We start from the raw sequence: 19675 nt of genomic DNA, 5'->3' as shown, positions 1-19675 counted from the left end.
GCTCACCGGCAGGCCCTGGTGCCTCCACGCGCCTCCCGCCCGTGGGCTGGGCTCGCCTCCTCTCCGTCCCGACGCCGGACGTGCGAAGCCGAGGTGCGGGCCGGGCTGCTTCCTTCCCGGGGCTCCAGCCGAGAATCTGCCCCGCGGCCCCTGCAGCTCCTCCGGCTCCCGCAAGCCCTGGCCTTGCCGGCGTGGAGCTGCTGCTCGGTGACCTTCCCCCGGGCGTCCCCACTTCCCGCTGGGAAATGCAGCAAAACCTCCTCTACGTCTGCTCCCCCGACGGAGAACGAAGAGCCAGCGCTGCGCTCCTTCCAGGCGCCACCGCCGCTTGACGACAGCGGCCCGGACCCTGCTTCCAACAAGGCCGGGTCCCAGCCTCCCCGGGCCGAAGCCCCGGAGCAGCCCCCGGACGCCGAGGTCAAATGCACAGAAAACAGCACTAATGTTCTCCCTCCGGATGCGGAGCCGCACGCGCGTCTGGAGTCGCCCCTGCAGACGACGACGCCTACTTCTGCGGCCGGTCGCCAGGAGCCGCTTCACCGCGCGGCCAGGGGTGCTGCGTTAGATGAGCACGTATTTGTGCGCCCGCGGTCCCGGGCGGTCCCGGAGCTGCCGCCCTCCCGCCGGCAGGGGGCGCCGGTCCGCCCCGCACGGCGCCCGCTCTGTCCGGAAGTCCCGCCCCGGCCGGAAGTCGGCGTAGGAGCAGCCGGGAAAATGGCGGCGTCCGCGAGCGCTGGAACGGCGCGGCGGCTCGGCCGCCGGGGCCGGGGCCCCCCCAGGCAGCCCGGGCGCGGGGTACGCCGCGGGCCGCGGGGCGGCACCGAGGGGGCCCTGAAGCGGCTAAAGCTCGCGGTGGAGGAGTTCGTGCAGGCGAGCTCCGAGGCTGAGATCCCCGGCGGCGCCGCGGGGCCCCCCACGGGCGGGCGCGTGCGGCCGGGCGGGAGGAAAAGCCGCAAGGAGCTGAGGAAGGAGAAGCGGCACCTGAGGAAGGCGCGCCGGCTGCGGAGGACTGCGGGGCTCGCGGAGGGCCCGCGTGCGGGCGGCGGCGGCGGAGCCGGGGGAACGGGCGGCCCCGGGGCGGCGGGGGCGGCGGCGGCGGCGGGGGAGGGCGGCCGACCGTCCCCTCGTCGGGCCCCGCCGCCGCCGCCGCCGCCGGAGGAGCTGCGACCTCCCCAGGCCAAGGGCGCCCGGGCCCGCCCCGAGCCCAGAGCCCCCCCCCGGGACCCCCCGGCCCTCTGCGGCCGCCGCCGCCGCTCGGAAACGGGCACTTCTGGCGGCCAACGAGGAGGAGGACCGGGAGATCCGGAAGCTGGAGCGGCGCCTCGGCTTGAGCAAGCGCAAGAGGAAGGGCGGCGGGAGCTCCGTGCCGCTCAGCTTCGCCCGGGATGGGCTCGACTACCTCCTGGGGGCCCTGGAGCCCGGACACCGCGGCGGCTGGGGCGAAGGCGGCCGCGCGGGGGACGACGAGGAGGGGGAGGAGGACGGACAGACGCTGCCGGACAGCGGCACGGACGGCGGCACCGACAGCGGCACCGACGGCGGCACGGACGGCGGCACCGACAGCGGCACCGACGGCGAAGGGCAGCACGAGGCAGAGGAAGAAGAGGGCCGGCCGGGAGCAGAAGCCGGAGCAGAGACCGAGGACGCGGACGTGGACGACGACGGGCGACCAGCCCCGCAAGGGCGAGCCGCGTGCGGAAGGAGAGTCCGTTTCGCGGACGGAGGGAGGGAGCCGGCCCCGGAGGACCCGGGCGCAGCGGACCAGGTCGGGGGGAGCTCGGTTCCCTGCCTGAAGGGAGGGGGCGGCAAGCCTGGGGCCGAGGTACCGGCAGTTGTGCAGCCGGCGGGGGCGAACCGGGGTGTCGTGTCTGTAACCCCAGGACGAGCAGCTCCGGGAGAGGACGTCCCTAGCGCTCTTTTCATCCCGAAAGCTGGAGGCCGCCCCCGGCTGGGCTAAGGCGGACTCTCCTTGCTCCGTGTCCGAAGCCAACCTGCCCCCCCCCCCCCCCCCCCTTGTCCCGCCCCCCCCGGGCCCGCGGGCCCCCGCCCCCCCCCCCCCCCCGCCCCGCCCCCCCCCCCCCGCCCCTTTGTCCCGGCCACCGAGGTGCGGGAGGCTCGCAGCACCGCCGCGGCTCGGCCCTCCCCGCGCCCTTCTCCTTTTCCCGCCCGCTGCTCCCGCGGCGCATCCGGAACAGCCGATCGGCCGCGGGCCCCGGGCTAGGGTCTGCACCGAAGGTGGAGTCCGGATCCAGGACAGAGCAGCGAGGCCTTCCCGGGCTGCCCCTCGCGGTCCACACGGTCCCCTCAGCCGGCACCTGGCGGGGCAGTCGGCCGCACGCCCGTTCTTCCTGCCCCGCCATCCGTGCCTCCGCGGCCCGGATCTCCCTCAGCCCTTCGCTGTGTGCTGGTCTGCGCGCTCCGACCTCTCTCGGGCCGTCCTCTCCCAGAGCCTCGGTCGCGTCCTGACTCTGCTTTCACAGCCTGCGAAGGTCTCTTCACCAGCGGCCTGAGCTCATGGGGGTCACAAGAGCCACGGTTTCTGGGTGCATAAATGGGGTGTCCCCAGCCCCGCGTAACCCCCTGACAGCGTGGATCATGCCGTGGTTGTCTCCCAAAGCCCGCGCGGGCCGGGGAGTGTGGGTCAGAGGAGTGACATGTAGCCCTCCGTGCGGCAGACCGAGGGATACTGAGCACCCGACCGATGTAGATGCTTTGGCGAGTTTAGAGTCACTTTAGGACACTCTCCCTCCAGACTGGGGGTGCACGGGATCGAGGTGCGTGTGAGCTGCTGTGCCAGCCGGCCGCGAAGTCTGAGCTCCTGCACAGTGGAGGACTCAGGTGTGGCGGCGAAGTCACAGGGCAGAGAAGATGCTGACCGTCCCGGCAGCAGTGACCCCCACTCAGGACTCCCCCGGGCGCTCAGCACATTTCTAAGGGGGGTTAAGCCTCGGTGGTCGGTCGTTACAGCTTCCGTGCCTCCTTGGGACTCTATTGCGGGAAGGGGAGCATAGCAAGCAGAGGAGAGTACCTTGTTCACGTAAAACTTTGTAATGCTGTCTTTTCAAGCAGAGTCTCTGTGAGAACGAGGGCAAGTACATCCCCCCTCACGTGAGGCAAGCTGAGGAGACCGCGAGCGGTCAGAGAAAGGAGGGCCTGCAGAGGCTGCAGAAACATGTCAAAGGTCTGATCAACAGGTACCTCGTCCGTTGCCATCTCAGCCGTGCCAAGAGCTCGTCTGTTTTCTAAAGCTACAGAAACGTTGCCGGGAACCAGACTGTAACCGATGGGGAGGGGGCATGGTAGTTGGTCTGCCCCTCTCTGTTGCTGTGATCTGTGCGCTGAAAAGCAGGAAGCCCACCTTTTCCACTTGGTACTTTGAACCCTTGAGGGTCCGAAAGCCACGCAGGTGCCCACGTGGTTCTGAAAAGTCCCAGGAACAGGGGCCGGCAGGGCCTGTCCTGCCCCCGCATGGCGCTGCCGCTCAGGAGTGCCGCGCGCAGCCCCCTTGCTTATTCCTCCGGGTCACACGTGTGCATTCTCCGCTGCAGGAAGCGTCAGGTCCCTGACCACGGTGCAGAGGGGACCCTCCCAGCACCACGTGGCTCCTGCTAGCCTTCGTGGTCGTACCCAGTCCTCTCGTCCCCCGACCTACCCCCCACCCCACCTCCCACACACCCACTGCTTTGTTTTTAATGAAAACAGATCAGTGTTTTCTGGACGCCTGGGTGGCTCAATTGGTCGAGCGTCCCGGTTCTTGACTCCTGCTCAGGATGTGATCTCAGGGTCCTGAGATGGAGCCCCACATCGGTCTCTGCACTCACTTTCACGTGCACTTGAAGTCTCTCTTAAGTAAATATTTTTTTAAACTCTTTAAGATTTTATTTATTTGAGAGAGGGAGTGGAGTGCACATGTGTACACACAAGTCGGGGTAAGGGGCAGAGGGAGAGGGAGAAGCAGACTCCCCCACTGAGCAGGGAGCCCAATGCAGGGCTCGGACCCAGAACCCCGGGATCATGACCTGAGTCGAAGGCAGACAATTAACCAACTGAGCCCCCCAACTACCCCTAAAAAAAGTGAATGACAAAAACAGAACAGCGTACATCCTGGACCCTCCCCCAACACGCTGTGCGAGTGCTGAGTGTCGGCATGGGTGCGGTGGCGGTCGTGCACCCTACCCACCCTGCTCCTCTACCCAGCAAGGGAGCAACCTTTTCTCCGTGTGGGAACTAGAAACTTGTGGTGGCCACAGACCAAAAAGTAGAGACGTTGGACTTTTCCCAGCAGCACGCCTGATGTGCTAGTAAGGCTGCTTCCTTGCCTCTGCCTGGGACGCTGGACCAGCTACCAGGCGTGTCGTCCTTACGGTCTCCGTGCTCTTCAACAAGACAGCCCTCCGTGGGCTTCGCCGGGGCCACGCTTCAGGTGGAGAGGGAGGCTTCCGGCGGGTTCTGTGTGAGGACACGCAGTATGCGTTAGGTTAGCAGCCGAGATCAGAGCCGCTCGTGGGTTTGGTGTGTGCATGACTCGGGGCAGCGGGAGTGTCGATGACTTCCACTGATGTACATCAGCTGATCGCGTCCGTGCCGGGGTGAGGTCTCACCGCCCCTCTGCTTTGACCACTGTCTGCAGGTTGAGTGAGCCGAGCGTGGCCTCCATCAGCGGGCAGCTGGAGGAGCTGTACAGGGCCCACAGCAGGAAGGACGTGAACAGCACCCTGACGGGCGTCCTCCTGAGCGCCTGCGCGCCTGCCGCCGCCGTGCCCAGCCGGCTGGTGATGGAGCCCGTGCTGGTGCTCAGCATCCTTCACCACACGGTCGGGGTCGAGGTAGGTACCCTGCCCGGAGCTGTGTTTCGCGCAGGCTCCGGTCTTTTCTTCGTATTCCCCCTGCAGCAGGGACTGGTCTCAGACTCTCTGTACGCGGTGCTGCGTGCAGGCTTGCCACTCCGGTGTCCGTGCTGGATGGAGGTCAGTGTTTTCGTCAGTGAGGCCAGCAGCCTGGGAGGTAGACCTGGACTGAAGCCAGCGAGGGGGACACGTGACGGGGGTGAGGCCTGGAGCCACCAGCGCCCCCTCTGGGTGGACCCAGACCTTCCCGCGCCCTCGTGTGTGAAGCAGGCCTGTGTCGGGACTCGTTCGAGCAGCGCACAGGGAGCACCTGCACGGTGCTGGGTAACAGCCGCCGCTGAAGGAGGACTTGTCCCCCCTCGTCGTGTGCTCTGTCCTCGTTCGCCGGCCTCTGGGTTCACCCCAGGGAGGCCATGTGGTGCCCACTCTGGCTCTGATAAAAAAGGCCTTTTCTGTCACTGCATATGGTGAGTGCCAGCCTCTTAGGCAGAGTTCTGTTTCCCCCCGGTGGCCTGTCCCGGGGTCGTTGGAGGAAACCACTCTGATTGCACGCGTTCATACCAAGGCCCGGGAACGAACGGACGATTGCTGCGTAGGGCCTCATAGTTCCAGGTGACATTCATACTCAAGGACTCAGTGCCCCTTTGGGGCTTTCTGTGGGGCAGGATCTCTCCTGGAGGTTTTGGTTTCTTTGCCTTCTGATCACCCTCGTTGCAGGAAGGGGCTTTGGCAGCAAAGCCCCGGGGAACGGCCCGGCCCCTGGGGCAGGTCTGCACAGGGGTGCCCCCCTTCCTCCCATCCGCGCAGGTCCCAGCAGGGCCAGGAGGGCAGGTGGGCGGCTGCAGAGCACTCTGGAACTGTTGGCAGCACGCTGCCGCCCCTTGTTGTCTTGGTCCACTGCATCCAGAACTCCCTGGAGTCTTTCACAGCAGGCCTGTGCAGGCTCTCCAGCAGCCACAGACCAGCCGGGCTGGTCTTCACGCCACTAGAGGTTCCGCGGTGACAGCGGTGTGCCGCCGGGGAGATGCTGCCTGGGCTGCCACGGGGTCACCATCCCCTGGCAGCTCTGCACTGGCGTCTTCCTGCGCGGGGTGGTTCAGCGCCGTCTGCAGGCAAAGAGTGCGTTCTGGGGTGCAGCCGAGAGGAAGTGCTGGGGCTAGGATGGTTAGTCATCCTAACTTCTGCCTGATGCGGGAGGGCGCTTTTGGTTGGACGGCGCTTCTCCCGCCGGTCCCGCCGCTGCGGGCTGCGTCGCTCTCCGTAGACGACCTCTGGGAACCAGGCTTTCGCATGCAGCAGTAGTACGGTGGGCGAGGTTTGCAAGGTGCATGTTCCAGGACCTTCTGGGCGCTGGGAGGGGCACAGAGAGGCGCAGGCCCCACATCTTCGGAGCAGTATGACTCCCCTCCCCTGACGTCTGTGCTGGTGGTTTGGAGAATCTCGCTTCGAAGCAGCTATTTTTCTCAGAGCCGTCCTCGTTTTCACATAAGACCCCGTGAGTCCCTTCTCTCGGTGGTGAGGTATAACGGAGGCCCTGGACGCCGCCCCACCAGGAGGGGACCCGGGAGTGCCAGGGCCCACTGCCGTCGTCAGGGAGCCTCCGTGGAACCCCCGCCACCCCGTGTCACGCTGCTGCTCCGTGCTGCAGAGGGTTCTCCGGAGACAGGAGGGGGAGCGACGGTCCGTGCTGCAGGCCCCGCCGCGCACAACATGCAGGGATTCATGGACTTGAACACCGGAGGTTACGGGTCCGACTTCTCATTCACGCCTCCGCCAGGAGCGCGAAGGACACCTGAAATGACTCACGCTACGGGAAACCGTCATGGTAGTTGGCTAACGAGGCGCACTAGCACTTCTCCCGGCGGGTGACGAGCCCTCGGCACTGGGGCCATTACGCCTCCCGCAGCTCCCTGACAAAAACCTCCTCGTGGGAGTTCACGGAAGGAGAGTCTGTTACGGAGCCCATGTTGTCAGTTGCTGAGCTGTTTCTGAGTCGTTTAGAAATAAAAATCAGGTGTGCACAGATCTGTGTTAAATTCCCCAAGTCAAAATTAATGTACCTTTTTTTCTTTTTAAAGATTTTATTTATTCATTTATCAGAGAGAGAGCACAAGCGGGGTGTGGGGGCAGAGGGAGAAGCAGGCTCCCCACTGAACAGGAAGCCCGATGTGGGACTCAATGCCAGGACCCTGAGATCATGGCCTGAGCCAAAGGCAGATGCTTAACGACTGAGTCACTCGAGCACCCCGAATTCACATATGTTCTTCAGTAACTGCAGCAGCAGGAATGTTCTTCCTATTTTTCAGTGATACCCTAAGTAGGGGTGTGGCCAGCTCCGTCAGTGGTGCGTGCGACTCATCATCTCGGGGCTGTGGGTTCCAGCGTGGAACCACACCCACAGTAGGTGTGTGGATTATTGAAAAAAATAACATGTTAAAAAATAAAAGTCGTGGGGCACCTGGGTGGCTCAGTGGGTTAAAGCCTCTGCCTTCGGCTCAGGTCATGATCTCAGGGTCCTGGGACCGAGTCCTGCATTGGGCTCTCTGCTCAGCAGGGGAGCCTGCTTCCTCCTCTCTCTCTGCCTGCCTCTCTGCCTACTTGTGATCTCTGCCTATCAAATAAATAAATTAAATCTTTTTTTTAAAAAAATAAATAAATAAATAAAAGTGTCATACTAAGTTTTAATACACTGAGCCACCCAGGTGCCCCAAAGTCATACTAAGTTTTATTTTGAAGATATTACCTGGAATCTAGAGTTTTGACGAATGTTAACGTAGTTATTCCACTGGTGTGATTGAAAACAAACCGAAGTGTGTTTTATGCCTGCGTTTGTCTTGCTGTCTGCAGAGCTCTGATTCCCTGCAGGTCGCATCTGGACAATACGGTGGTCGGAGGAGGAGGAGGAGGGTGTATCCCTCAGGTTCCTCGTCCACACTTCAGCGCTCATTCCGTGGCCAGTGTGCCGACATCCCTCCCTGCCATCACTGAGCCCCTGCCTCTGGCCCCTCCAGGGGCCCCTCTGGCCCCTCCAGGCCGGAGAGACGAGGGTGGCGAACAGCAGGACGTTCCTAGAGCTGCACATGTGTTCTTGACAGTTTTAATGATTTTCCTTTTTTAGGCATCAGAATGGCTGCTGGCTAAAAACAGGACCTTGTTGATTTTAAAGAACAGAGGACGTTCTTTGGGGTTTGGGAGCTGAGGCAGGTCGCCATGGGTCGTCGGTCACTGCGGCCTCATACTATCCGTTCAGACTTCACTGCTCGCTAACATTCACGCCGTGTTGGAGTTTATACCTTGCTGCGTGTACGCTTTATGGGTTCACTTAAACACTGTTCTTTTTTCAACATACATTTTAAGTTTTGTGGAAGAAGGAAGAAGGACCCTCGCGAAGAGCTTGCTGATGTTTGATTGTTGCGTGTTCGCAGTGACATTCTCTCCCCTGTCTTTGTCCAGGTTGGTGCTCACTTTCTGGAGGCCGTGGTGAAGAGGTTTGACGCCGCCTATAAGAACGGAGGCGAAGGGAAGGAGTGTGAGAACCTGCTCACCGTCGTCGCTCATTTGTATAACTTCCACGTGGTGCACGCTTGCCTGGTCTTTGACATTTTGAAAAAGCTTATTGGGACTTTCACAGAAAAAGATATTGAACTGACCCTATTAATGCTGAAAACCGTGGGCTTCTCGTTGAGAAAAGATGATGCTCTGTCACTCAAGGAACTGATCGTGGAGGCCCAGGCCAAAGCCAGTGCGGCCAGTGGCAAGTTCCGGGACCAGAACAGGGTAAGCCTGACCTGCTCCTGAGTGCCCGAGTGCTCACACGCTGACCAGAGCTTTAAAATAAGTGTTTGGGGTAAAATCACATGTAATTTCTTCGCGATCCCCATTGTTTTTTTGCCTCATCAGGTTTTGTGGCTTTATCACCAGAATGTGAAAGAACTGTTTTTCTTCTAAGGACTCAGATATTCTGTGAATTTAAGAATCAGTTTCTTTAACATTTGTCTTTTCGGAAAGCGTTTTCTTGAGGAAGGCTGTGGCACAAGCCTCAGGCATCAGCGCTCTTGGATTTCCGCCCTGCTGCTTAACAGCGTTGGGCCCTGAGTCTTCCAAGCCTTGGTTCCCCCATCGAGGAGATGGGGGCTGGTTGTGCTTCCCACCTCATCTGCCAGTTGCTCGAGGCACAGGCGAGCCACAGGAAGCCTGTAAGAGAGGAGAGGAAGTCACTTTAGAAACGAGAGAAGTATTGGTGTCAGGAGCCTGCAGGGGAGCGGGCAGGAGGGGCAGGCAGAGGCTGGCCACAAGAGGCCTTGGGAACCTTTTCAGGGGCCCGGGATTTTATCCTAGAGGCACAGACGGTTCTGAGCCAGGTAAGCAATGGATGCTGTTTCCACGGTACTTTGACCACACCAAGAAGAGGGAGAGGAGGGCAGGGCAGGGAGAGGCCACCGCGGGCGCCGGCAGGGAGGCTTAGCCTAGCAGCAGTGGCTGTGGGGTTAGGAGGTCGGCGGGAGCAGACGGCGTGGGCCGGCGGGAGAGGCAGTTTGAAGGACAGGAAAGGCCAGGGTTACCCGTGCTGGACGGCAGGCCAGCAGAAGGACACAGACGCAGGAAGAAAGACAGGCTGCTTCGGAAATCCTGAAATGAGGTGCTGGTGTCACCCACGGAGGGGCGCAATCCCAGGAGCTGCGCAGGCTGGGGAGTTGCTGGGGTCCAGTGGGGAGCGGACGAGCGCTGGCATTCAGCTGCGTGGTTTAGGGGAGGGAGAGCAGGACGAGGCTCCTGGAGCCTGGTCCCAGAGTGTCCCAAGAAAGCACTTATTCCTGGGTTGAATGCTCTGAGGCCAAGTTTAAAACCCAGAAGACAGCAGAGGCAGGAAGGAGCCTCTGTTACCTGGGGATGGGGGTTGGGGAGATGGGGAGTGTCCATAGTGGGCGTGTAGTTTTTTTCTGGGGAGGATGAAGATGTTCTGACGGTGATCATGGCAGCTGCACACCCCGACTGTGATTAGGGTACGCTGTTAAACGGGAGCTTTGCAGCAGGCGAGTTAGGTAGAGGGAAGTAGGTGACGTTGGGGAGAAGCTCAGAGGAGGGTATGCAGAAGTTCTTTTTTATCGTTCTCACAACTTTTCCTAATTAGGATATTTTCAGTTTTGAAAGTTAAAAAGGTAAGAAGGGCAGGCACGGGGAAGAAGTTGGAGTACAGCGGAACTAAGACCGCGGGGGCGCGATGGGCACCGGGGGTGGGTCAGAGGTGATGGGGGCGGAGGAGGCGATGTCAGATCTCAGGGTGTTCAGGGTTGTGGCAGAGGCCAGGTGGCACAGTCGTACTGAGATGTGGTCCTGAGCAAGAGGTTCTTGTTGGCGACTGTCTCCAGAAAACCATCACCGGTTTACCGTCAGCAGCGGTGACGCTGTGTGCAGCCGATGTGGCTCTTCCCAGAACAGAGGGTCTGTTGTTCGGGCTCTGAAACGGTGATTTCTTCTGTTATGTTTCCTTAAAGGTTCGGTTTATGCTGGAGACCATGTTGGCGCTGAAGAACAATGACGTGCGGAAGATCCCGGGCTATGACCCTGAGCCTGTGGAGAAGCTCAGGAAGTTACAGAGAGCGTTGGTGAGGCTCTTTTCTTTTCTTTTTTTCAAGATTTTATTTATTAGAGAACGAGCAGGGGTCGGGTAGAGGGGGAAGCAGGCTTCCCACTGAGCAGGGAGCTGATGCAGGGCTCCATCCCAGAACCCTGGGTTCATGACCTGAGCTGAAGTCAGAGGCTTGAGCCACGGAGCTGCCCCGGTGCCCCTGGTGAGCTCCCCATCCACATGGGCTCGTTGTGAAGCTGTGAAGGCAGTCGGAGCTGGAAGTCAGTGCCATGTCTGGTTAGTAGTCATTCCAAGAGGGTGCTTGGGGGGCTCCGTCAGTTGAGCAGCTGACTCCTGATTCTAGCTCAGGTCGGAATCTCAGCGTGGTGAGATCACGCCCCGTGTCAGGCCCCATGCCCGGGGCAGTTGGAGTTGGCTTCAGAGTCTCTGTCCCTCTGCTCCTCCCCCTACTGGTGCCTGCACTCTCTCGCTCTAAAGTAAATAAATCCTTTTAAAAAAAGAGTTCCAGGGGGTGTCTGGGTGGCTCAGTGGGTTAAAGCCTCTGCCTTTAGCTCAGGTCATGATCCTGGGGTCCAGGATCAAGCCCCGCATCAGGCTCTCTGTTCAGCGGGAAGCCTGCTTCCCTTCCTCTCTCTCTGCCTGCTTCTCTGTCTACTTGTGATCTTTCTCTGTCAAATAAATAAATAAAATCTTTAAAAAAAAAAAAAAAAAAGAGTTCCAGGGCACCTGGGCGGCTCAGTGAGTTAAGTGTCTGCCTTCGGCTTGGGTCATGATCCCAGGGTCCTGGGATCGAGCCCCACATCAGGTTTCCTCCTCGGCGGGGAGTCTGCTTCTCCTTCTTCCACTCCCCCTGCTTGTGTTCCTCTCTCGCTGCTTCTCTCTTTGTTAAATAAAATCTTTTTTAAAAGGTGGGGGGGTCGTGGAGGAGTTCCAAGATACTGGGAATAAGTGTCACATTTCTGTGGTGAGACACCCTCCGACTGGGCCGGGTGCAGGGCCGTCCCTATGAGCACAGCGTCCCCAACACCAAGCCTGTGGTGCTCGACTCAGCCGCACCATAGAAAACTCTGGTCACTTTGAAAGAGGGCTCAGGCCAGGGTCCCACCCAGACTGATAAAGTCAGCATCGGGGTGGTGGGGCCCACCTGTTGAGGCTCCCCAGGTACTCCCGGTGTGGGGCGGCAGCTGAGACCCACGGACATCCCTAGCCCTGGCTCTGGGCAGGTCTCAGATCGGCTCTGCAAACCCAAGCGCTCCTGGGCAAGTTTTTAACACCAGCTGCATGCGGCTTTCCTTGGGGTCTGCATCTGCATCTGAGCCTCTTGCCGGGTGCAACAGCTTTGCAAAGACAGCAGTGTTCGAGGTGGTAGACCCTTAGCCCTCAAGCAGAGGCACTGAGTTTACCTCTGCCTTTGGCATGATTCCAAACTGGTCAGTTGCCCTGACTGTCAGTGACCCGGCACAGCGCTCACGAGCCGGCAGTTCCGCAGTCAGGAGCAGAAAACGCCCAAGGGGCACCTGGGGGGCGCAGTGGGTGAAGCCTCTGCCTTCGGCTCAGGTCATGATCCCAGGGTCCTGGGATCGAGCCCTGCATCGGGCTCTCTGCTCAGCGGGGAGCCTGCTTCCTCCTCTCTCTCTGCCTCTCTGCCTACTTGTGGTCTCTGTCTGTCAAATAAATAAATCTTTAAAAAAAAATAAAAAAAAAAGAAAACGCCCGAGGTGGCGACAGTGCAGACTGTGAGCCAGCGGCAGCGTCTCACCTGCTCCTCTCAGGTGCGCAGCGCCGGCTCGGGCGCCGAAACTCAGCTCCGCATCTCCTGGGACAGCATCCTGAATGCCGAGCAGACCGGCCGCTGGTGGATCGTGGGGTCCGTGTGGACTGGGGCCCCTATGATTGACAACGGTCAGCAGAAGATCGCAGAGAAGCCACCCTCGGGGACGGTATGAGAGCCCTGCGCTGTCGCCCTGGTGTCCCACGGCGGGCCCTGCGGGAGTCCCCAGTTGGTTGCGTGGTTATGAGACATACAGACATGGGTTTCCTCAGACCCCTCCAGAAGTTGTTACTGTTTTGTGATAGGATTTCACTCAATTTCTTTGGTTTCTTTTTAAGTTTTTTTAAGTCCCAAAATAGTGTACGTAAAGGACTTAAAAACTGAATCGAACAAGGGGAGCCTGGGAAAGTCCGAACCCTCGGGTTGCAGATGCCGGTCCTGAGGGACAGGCGTTCCCACAAGGTGCGGCTTCCCGTCCATTAGACTTGGATTTCAGATTGTCGGAATTCTTCATATTTCTTGGTATTTGATTATTAACTAAAGTTCCTATATTATTCGGGTTTCCTTCGTTTTCCCCTGATCACCCTTTTTGGTCTCAGGGTCCCATGACACACCTCATCGTCCTGCCTGTTTTGGCTGTGGCCGCCTCTCTCTGATACATGCTGGTATTGCCTGCATGGATGGGCCGCGCTGCCCTTGAGAGGCTCCCCCGTATCAGGCGGCTGTCTCCTCCTGGGGTGTGCTTTGTCTCTTGCTCTGGTTTTCTCTTGTGGGAGCGTACCAGAGAATAAAGGTGTAGCATTCACACATAAACGTATTTCCATGTAATTCAGAATTAGTCTTCAGTATAAGCCAGGGAAGCATACGTGTTGTCTTTTAGAGACTTGGTAACCACAGTGAACCAGAGTAACTTCTTGAGACATCGGTGTGCTCTTAATCGCCCCTCTTTCAGGTTAGTGGGAAGATACTAGAACTCGCCCGAAAGCAAAGAATGAACACCGATGTCAGGAGGAACATATTCTGTACGATAATGACTAGTGAAGATTTCTTGGACGCGTTTGAGAAGCTTCTAAAGTAAGCACTAGTGCAGACACTGTGATCAGATGCTGTCGAAGAAATCAGCACAGTTGGTTTTATGAAGGGTCGGGTCAGATGCCGCTCGGGCCAGCTGGACTGTCCTCTCTCCCCTCCTGCCCTGGGTCCAGTCTTGCCCCTGCACTGGCCACTGGTGGTTCCAAATTGGAACATTTTATGGTATATTTTGATTAAAAGTCTCAGATGACCAACTGATTAGTCACAGTGTCTGTGGGTGGTTATAAATTTACTTAAAATCCGCATATTGAGGGCGCCTGGGTGGCTTAGTGGGTTAAGCCGCTGCCTTCGGCTCAGGTCATGATCTCCGGGTCCTGGGATCGAGTCCTGCATTGGGCTCTCTGCTCAGCAGGGAGCCTGCTTCCTCCTCTCTCTCTGCCTGCCTCTCTGCCTGCTTGTGATTTCTCTCTGTCAAATAAAAAATCTTAAAAAAAAAAAAAATCCTCATATTGCAGCTGTGTTTCTGATGACTTCTAAATTAAAAACTTCCTGGTATAGTTTCTGTAATTCGTTGTAAAACGATTTTTTTTTTTTAAAGATTTTATTTGTTTATTTGACAGACAGAGATCACAAGTAGGCAGAGAGAGAGGAAGAAGCAGGCTCCCCGCTGAGCAGGCTCCCCGCTGAGCAGAGAGCCTGATGCCGGGCTCGATCCCAGGACCCTGAGATCATGACCTGAGCCGAAGGCAGGGGCTTAACCCACTGAGCCACCCAGGCGCCCCTGTAAAACGATTTTGAAAGTACCTGTGTACCTTCACAAAATACTTCTCAACAAATCTGATGCTAATTTTCCTTTATGGGCTTCAAATGCAGAGTGTGCGGGCACGAGGACAGGCCTGCCCACGGTTCCCGCCTCATGACCCGCCGTCTCTGTGTCCTCTGCGTCGCAGGCTGCGGCTGAAGGACCAGCAGGAGCGGGAGATCGTTCATGTCCTCGTGGATTGCTGCCTTCAAGAGAAGACCTACAACCCTTTCTACGCATTCCTGGCTGGCAAGTTCTGTGAATACCAGAGAAGGTTCCAGGTAAGCCCACTAGCAGCCCGCCAGTCACCTGTGCTCCACTGTTTCCCTGCACATCATCTGGCTCAGCCCACCCGGAACGAGCACCCCGAGTGAGACGGTCAGCCTGCGCCGAGTGCCGCGTGCGGGGGGACGATTCCAGGACCCATGCCCGCGGCCAGGCTCGCTCTCGGGGAGAGCAGGTGGGTGTCGTGGAGGCCGAGGGATGGGGCAGAGGAGTGCCAGGCCCCCTTTTCCTGTCTCAGAGGAGGGTGTCGTGCAGCCTGCGTCCCCGGGGGAGTGCCTTTTAGATCTTAGATGGCACCAGCCTTCTCTGATCTTTCTCAGCATTTCTGCCGATTGGAGGGGGAAACCCACGGCAGAAAGAAGCTCCTGTGGCAGGACAGCAGCGGGTGTGTGCAGGGAAGGAGGCCGCGTTGCTCCGGGCTCGTCCTGACGTGGACGCCGCTCCGAACACAGCTGCGTTACGTCTTGGCGACTTGTAACAGCAGCCCACGTTGTAACTTTTTTTTCCCCATCAGATGACTTTCCAGTTCAGCATATGGGATAAATTTCGGGACTTAGAAAATTTGCCAGCCACTAATTTCTCTAATTTGGTTCACCTGGTAGCCCACTTGTTGAAGACGAAATCACTTCCGCTTTCTATTTTAAAGGTTTGTATCTTGGATGAAAGTCTTAAAAGTGATGAAAACGGCAGTGGGATTGTTCATAGCCAGTACCTCAAGAAAATGCACATCCTTAGATTCTAACTCACTGGGGCCATGTGTTTATCACGTCCTAGACGTCCTAGAAAGTACACAGTGCCTTGCAGTGTAGACATAACTCATGCACGAGGCATGGGTACAGTTGTTTTGTTCATCTCTGAGAATCTCACTTGCACTTTGGGTTCACGTGCAGGTCCTCGTTCTAAATCCCCCACCGGCCGCCGCTAAGCGGGGAGGCGTCGGACGGGGAGGCGCAGGAGCGGGTGAGCCGTGGCGCGGCGCTCCGTGGCCACCTCTCCCTTCGTGGTGGGCGTCCCGCCCCCGACCAATTAAATTCCTGATCCATGGAAACTTCATCCAGGGAAGGTTGCCCTGGACAGTGGCATGCGTGCCCCAGCCCGCAGGGCACAGAGGCCGTGGCCACAGGCCCTCGCCCATAGCTCTTCCATCTTCTGTAGCTGGAAACAGTCTTACTTAAAGGGGTGGGTGCGTTTTTACTCTACTTTTTGAAATTATTGAGATTTTTTGTTATTTATTTGACAGAGATCACAGTAGGCAGAGAGGTGGGGGGTGAGCAGAGAGCCCGATGCGGGGTTCGATCCCAGGACCCTGAGATCATGGCCTGAGCAGAACAAAGGCAGAGGCTTTAACCTGCTGAGCCACCCAGATGCCCCTACTTTTTGAAATTACTGAAAAAATTGATTAAATGTGACTTGTTTTCTCTGTCCTGATTCTAATTAGGTAGTGGAATTCGGCGAACTGGATAAACCCAGAGTCCACTTTTTACGAAAAGTGTTATATATTGTGTTAATGGAAACAGAAGCTGAAGACCTTGGTTCAATTTTTGCAAGGTATGTTCTCAGCTTGTTTTGTTAAAACGTGGAGAAGAGGTGAAGGAAGTTATTTTCACTTACGTTGACTTAGAAAAAGCAAGGTTGTTATACGTGACACGCAGCTTAGTACCTTATTTGAAGCTGGTGTCTTCTGCGCTCGGTTTGGGGAACATGAAGCTGCCTGACAGCCGGCAGTGACGGCCTCTACGGCGCGGAGGGCACTGTTAAGCTCTTAGTTGAGAATTCTGCTTTTCAAAGCCGTTCAGTCCCGTCTCCCGGTTGGAGGTTCCCGGGGATCGCGGGCCGGGGGAGGCTGGCTCCTCGCTGACGCCCGCTTCTGTGCCCCGCGCAGAGTGAGCGACAGCCCGAAGCTGGGCCTGCTGAGAGAAAGCCTGAAGCTCTTCATCGGCCACTTCCTGCTGAGGGGCGCGCCGGCGAGCACGAGCGGGGAGGCGGCCCAACGGCTGAGGGCGAGGGCCGACCTCTCCACCAAGGCTCTGCAGGGCAAGGCTTCCCTGATGATGTAGTCCCGAAGCGGAGAGGAGCGGCCCGCACATTTCTCTGAAAATGCCCCTTTTAAACCCAGAAGGCTCGTTAAGCCGCTGGCTGCGTGTGCGGGTGGCAGGGCTCTGCCACGGGCTGCTGTGCTTGAGATCCTGCGTTTCCAGTAATTTTTAAATTCAAGGTCATACTGTGTTTCTGTTTTAAACGTTCTCACGTATCTGTTTCCAGGGTGGGGAGGGCAGGCCAGGTGGCCACGGGCACGTCCTCCAGTAGAGACAGGGCAGGGTGCGGGTGAGATCACGGATGTGGTGGCCTTTTTTTTTTTTTTTTTTTTTAAGATTTTTATTTATTTATTTGACAGACAGAGATCACAAGCAGGCAGAGGGAGAGGAAGGGAAGCTGGCTCCCTGCCCATCAGAGAGCCCGATGCGGGGCTCCATCCCAGGACCCTGGGATCATGACCTGAGCCAAGGCAGAGGCTTTAACCCACTGAGCCACCCAGGTGCCCCTGTGTTGGCCTTATTTTTAATAGATGGTTCGCTAGACGGTGCAGTGATAAAGAATTGGATGGGTCTTTTATCTTTTTGATGGACTGATTTAAAGTCCAAAAACCATTAGTTAAATGTGGTAGCTGATACCTCATGGATTATTTCACTGTTGGGAACGCAAGCGTGTGGGGAGGGTGAGTGGTTGCCCAAAGCCTTGTGGACGCCTGTCCTGCGCGGTGTGGCCGGGAGCTTCCTGCCGGCACTCAGTGCGGTTCCCACATGCGAGGGCGCGTCCCGTGTGCCTATCCCGTGTGTGCCCATCCCATACACGCCGCGCTTTACTCGACAACGTGGACGGCCCCAGAGAGCTGTCAGACGCCGGACGGTGGGCCTCTGGGCGAAGTCCTGGGAGGAGTAAGTGACTGGGACAGCACTGCCGCCTGCGAGCTGTGAACACTCATCTAGTGACAGACACGCCCCACGAGTACCCTGGGCTCTGGCTGAGTCTGTGCAGAGTCAGTCATGACCGACGAATGTCTGTCCTTCTCCGGCTCTTAGAATCGGCTTCTCTGTCTTAAGTGCTGCGAACTTGAGTTAAGTGTCCCCTGTGGCTACTGAAAAGTTACCAGCACGTGTGCACGGAATAGTCTTTTCTGGGGCATCGACACGAGCCCGGCGGCGGAGGCGCGCTGTCCCGCAGGGGGCTCCCCTGGCCGGAGGGAGGCTGCTCCCGTGGAAACCCCTTTTGTCACAGGCTTTCAGACACCGTCTGTACGTGAGCCGACGGCAGCGTGTGTTTGGAAATGACCACGTGACGGCAGCGTATCCGTGTGTGTCCCTAAACGGACGGATTTAAGTCTTGAACGCCCAAGGAGCACGAACAGCGGCCTGCCGGCCTCTCCCAGCTCGTCGGCCCCACCGCCGGCCGCCCCGCTCCGCGTCTCCCAGCTGCTCCGGAGCCGCGTCTGCAGGGAACAGAGCGCACCAGCCGGGAGCCTGCGCTTTCTCTGCGGGTGGGGGTCAGGCAGGGAGCTGGCGGGGCTGAGCAGGTGCCCCCCTCCGCTGGGGCTCAGCACAGCCGCCTGCCTCCCGGGGTCGGGCTCGGAAGAAAAGTGCGTCAGTCGAGCAAGACCACCGGTTTACCCACACCGTCGACCTGTGCTCAGCGTAAGCTCCTGCTTCCTCGATGACCTGCAGACCTGCCCACAGGCCGTTCACAGCAGGGGCAGCCGCTAAGACTGAGAAGAACGGTCCCCGGTCCCTGACACGGCCCTCACCTAGTGGGGGGCGTGGCTGCGCAGCCTGACTTTTTGCAGAAGATAAACTGGGTTCAACGGAATCCTCTTTTTATATCGTCTTTGTTACTAAAACAGTAAAAGCGGTCTCTTTGCCGTGGGATGAATTTGTGACTTCCTTCCTGACGTCCAAGTCTGGCAGGTATTACGTGGCAGGCCGTCCGTTAATGTCTCCTTTTTCAGTGTAAAAGCCCTTTATAGCAGCACACTGTCACGGTATCACATGTTAGTATGCTCTCAGTGAGTGTATCTTGACCAAAAGCTACTGTGAACTCAGATTTGCTTGTAAATATATGGGTTTTCAAAATGTATTATGGTAGGGGCGCCTGGGCGGCTCTGTGAAGCCGCTGCCTCCGGCTCAGGTCATGCACGACGCCCCGGGTCCTGGATCCAGTCCTGTGTCGGGCTCCCAGCTCAGCAGGACGTCTGCTTCTCCCTCTCCCTCTGCCCCTGCTTGTACTCCGTCTCTGACAAATAAAGTCTTTAAAAAAGATGAAGTAAAACTTAACCCTACAGTATCATAGTTTATTATTTCCCATCTACAATAAAATGTATCTTAAAAAAGTAAGATGTGTTACAGTAATACTCTGCTCTGGAAAATACTGTCCCCAGTGCTTGGTATACATGGAAATTTGGGGGCTTCTTGTGGTGCAGGTTGAGAACTGCTATTGTATTGACAGAATTTGTGAAAAGACCTCATCTTTTAGGGGACTTCGTCTTTTTTTCCCTCTAAGTAATCTCTGCATCCAGCCTGGCGCTTGGACCCTAAGAGCAGGAGTCAAATGTTCTACCGACTGAGCCAGCCGGGAGTCCCTAGGGGATTTCATCTCTAAAACAGAATAAGGAACAAACTTTTTAATGTATTAAAATGTATAAATAAAGTAATTTTTTGTATTTTATTTAGAGTGCCAGTGAAGGTTTGTTTTGAAACAGCAGGTTGGCTGGTTGCACACCTTCTCCTTCCCGTTTAGGGAAATCTGCCCAACCTGTGGCTTGGGCTACACCTCAGCGGCACAGTCCCTCCTCACCCCTCCCTCCCTCTCTGCCCAGAGACCCAGATAAAGCAAAGGAGGCAAAATGTCAACCACTAGTGGATCTGGGTGAAGTTTATGCAAACAACTTCTCTGTAAGTCTTAAATTATTTTAAAATAAGAATTTTTATAAGACATTCATAATGCAGAACCCATCCTTCAAAGTTTTAAAATACTCTAATGCTTTTTCACAAAAATAATTAAGCAAATCACCTCTACCTCTTTTATAAAACAAAACAAAACAAAAACCCTAATCAGGTCTTACCATGTAAACAGCGATAGGGTTTCTGTGGTTTGCCCGGACTTGGGACACCCGCTCAGCAGGAGGAGCAGGTAGATGGAGAGGAGATCCGGTTCCTTCCTAATCGCTGAGCCACGGTCAGTGCCTTGGGATCGAAGCCCATACGTGGGCTGGGTGGCCTTGGGCGCCAGTCACTGAGAGTTGAGCACGCATGCAGGGGCCGGGAAGGATCCAGATGCCCGTGCGCGCGTGGTACGAG

General features: G+C 57.5%; 1 protein-coding gene across 2 annotated transcripts; it reads left to right on the top strand.

Moving 5' to 3' along the window:
- Positions 1-705: 705 nt before the first annotated feature.
- Positions 706-19043, top strand: NOM1 (nucleolar protein with MIF4G domain 1). 2 transcript variants are annotated; one of them, XM_059396007.1, is made up of 12 exons: positions 706-1142; positions 1177-1765; positions 3070-3194; positions 4631-4826; positions 8301-8624; positions 10343-10453; positions 12210-12377; positions 13161-13282; positions 14191-14323; positions 14842-14973; positions 15766-15875; positions 16210-19043. In XM_059396007.1, exons 1-12 carry the CDS (start codon positions 715-717, stop codon positions 16382-16384), a joined length of 2613 nt encoding a protein of 870 aa, XP_059251990.1. In that variant the 5' UTR covers positions 706-714; the 3' UTR covers positions 16385-19043. The 2 variants fall into 2 exon arrangements, with proteins under 2 accessions (XP_059251990.1, XP_059251989.1); XM_059396006.1 differs by having other exon boundaries at positions 3067-3194.
- Positions 19044-19675: the final 632 nt, after the last annotated feature.

The sequence above is a fragment of the Mustela nigripes genome, chromosome 4 (genome assembly GCF_022355385.1).
Source record: "Mustela nigripes isolate SB6536 chromosome 4, MUSNIG.SB6536, whole genome shotgun sequence".
Lineage (NCBI taxonomy): Eukaryota > Metazoa > Chordata > Mammalia > Carnivora > Mustelidae > Mustela > Mustela nigripes.
This window is presented reverse-complemented; position numbering and strand designations above follow the sequence as displayed.

What these genes read in the sequence shown, in the direction of transcription:
- NOM1 (XM_059396006.1), top strand. Translation starts at nt 715, where the DNA reads ATGGCGGCGTCCGCGAGCGCTGGAACGGCGCGGCGGCTCGGCCGCCGG. An exon ending in GTCAAAGGTCTGATCAACAG is followed by an intron (nt 3,195 to 4,630) that starts GTACCTCGTCCG and finishes CACTGTCTGCAG; the next exon opens with GTTGAGTGAGCCGAGCGTGG. An exon ending in CTTGGTTCAATTTTTGCAAG is followed by an intron (nt 15,876 to 16,209) that starts GTATGTTCTCAG and finishes TGCCCCGCGCAG; the next exon opens with AGTGAGCGACAGCCCGAAGC.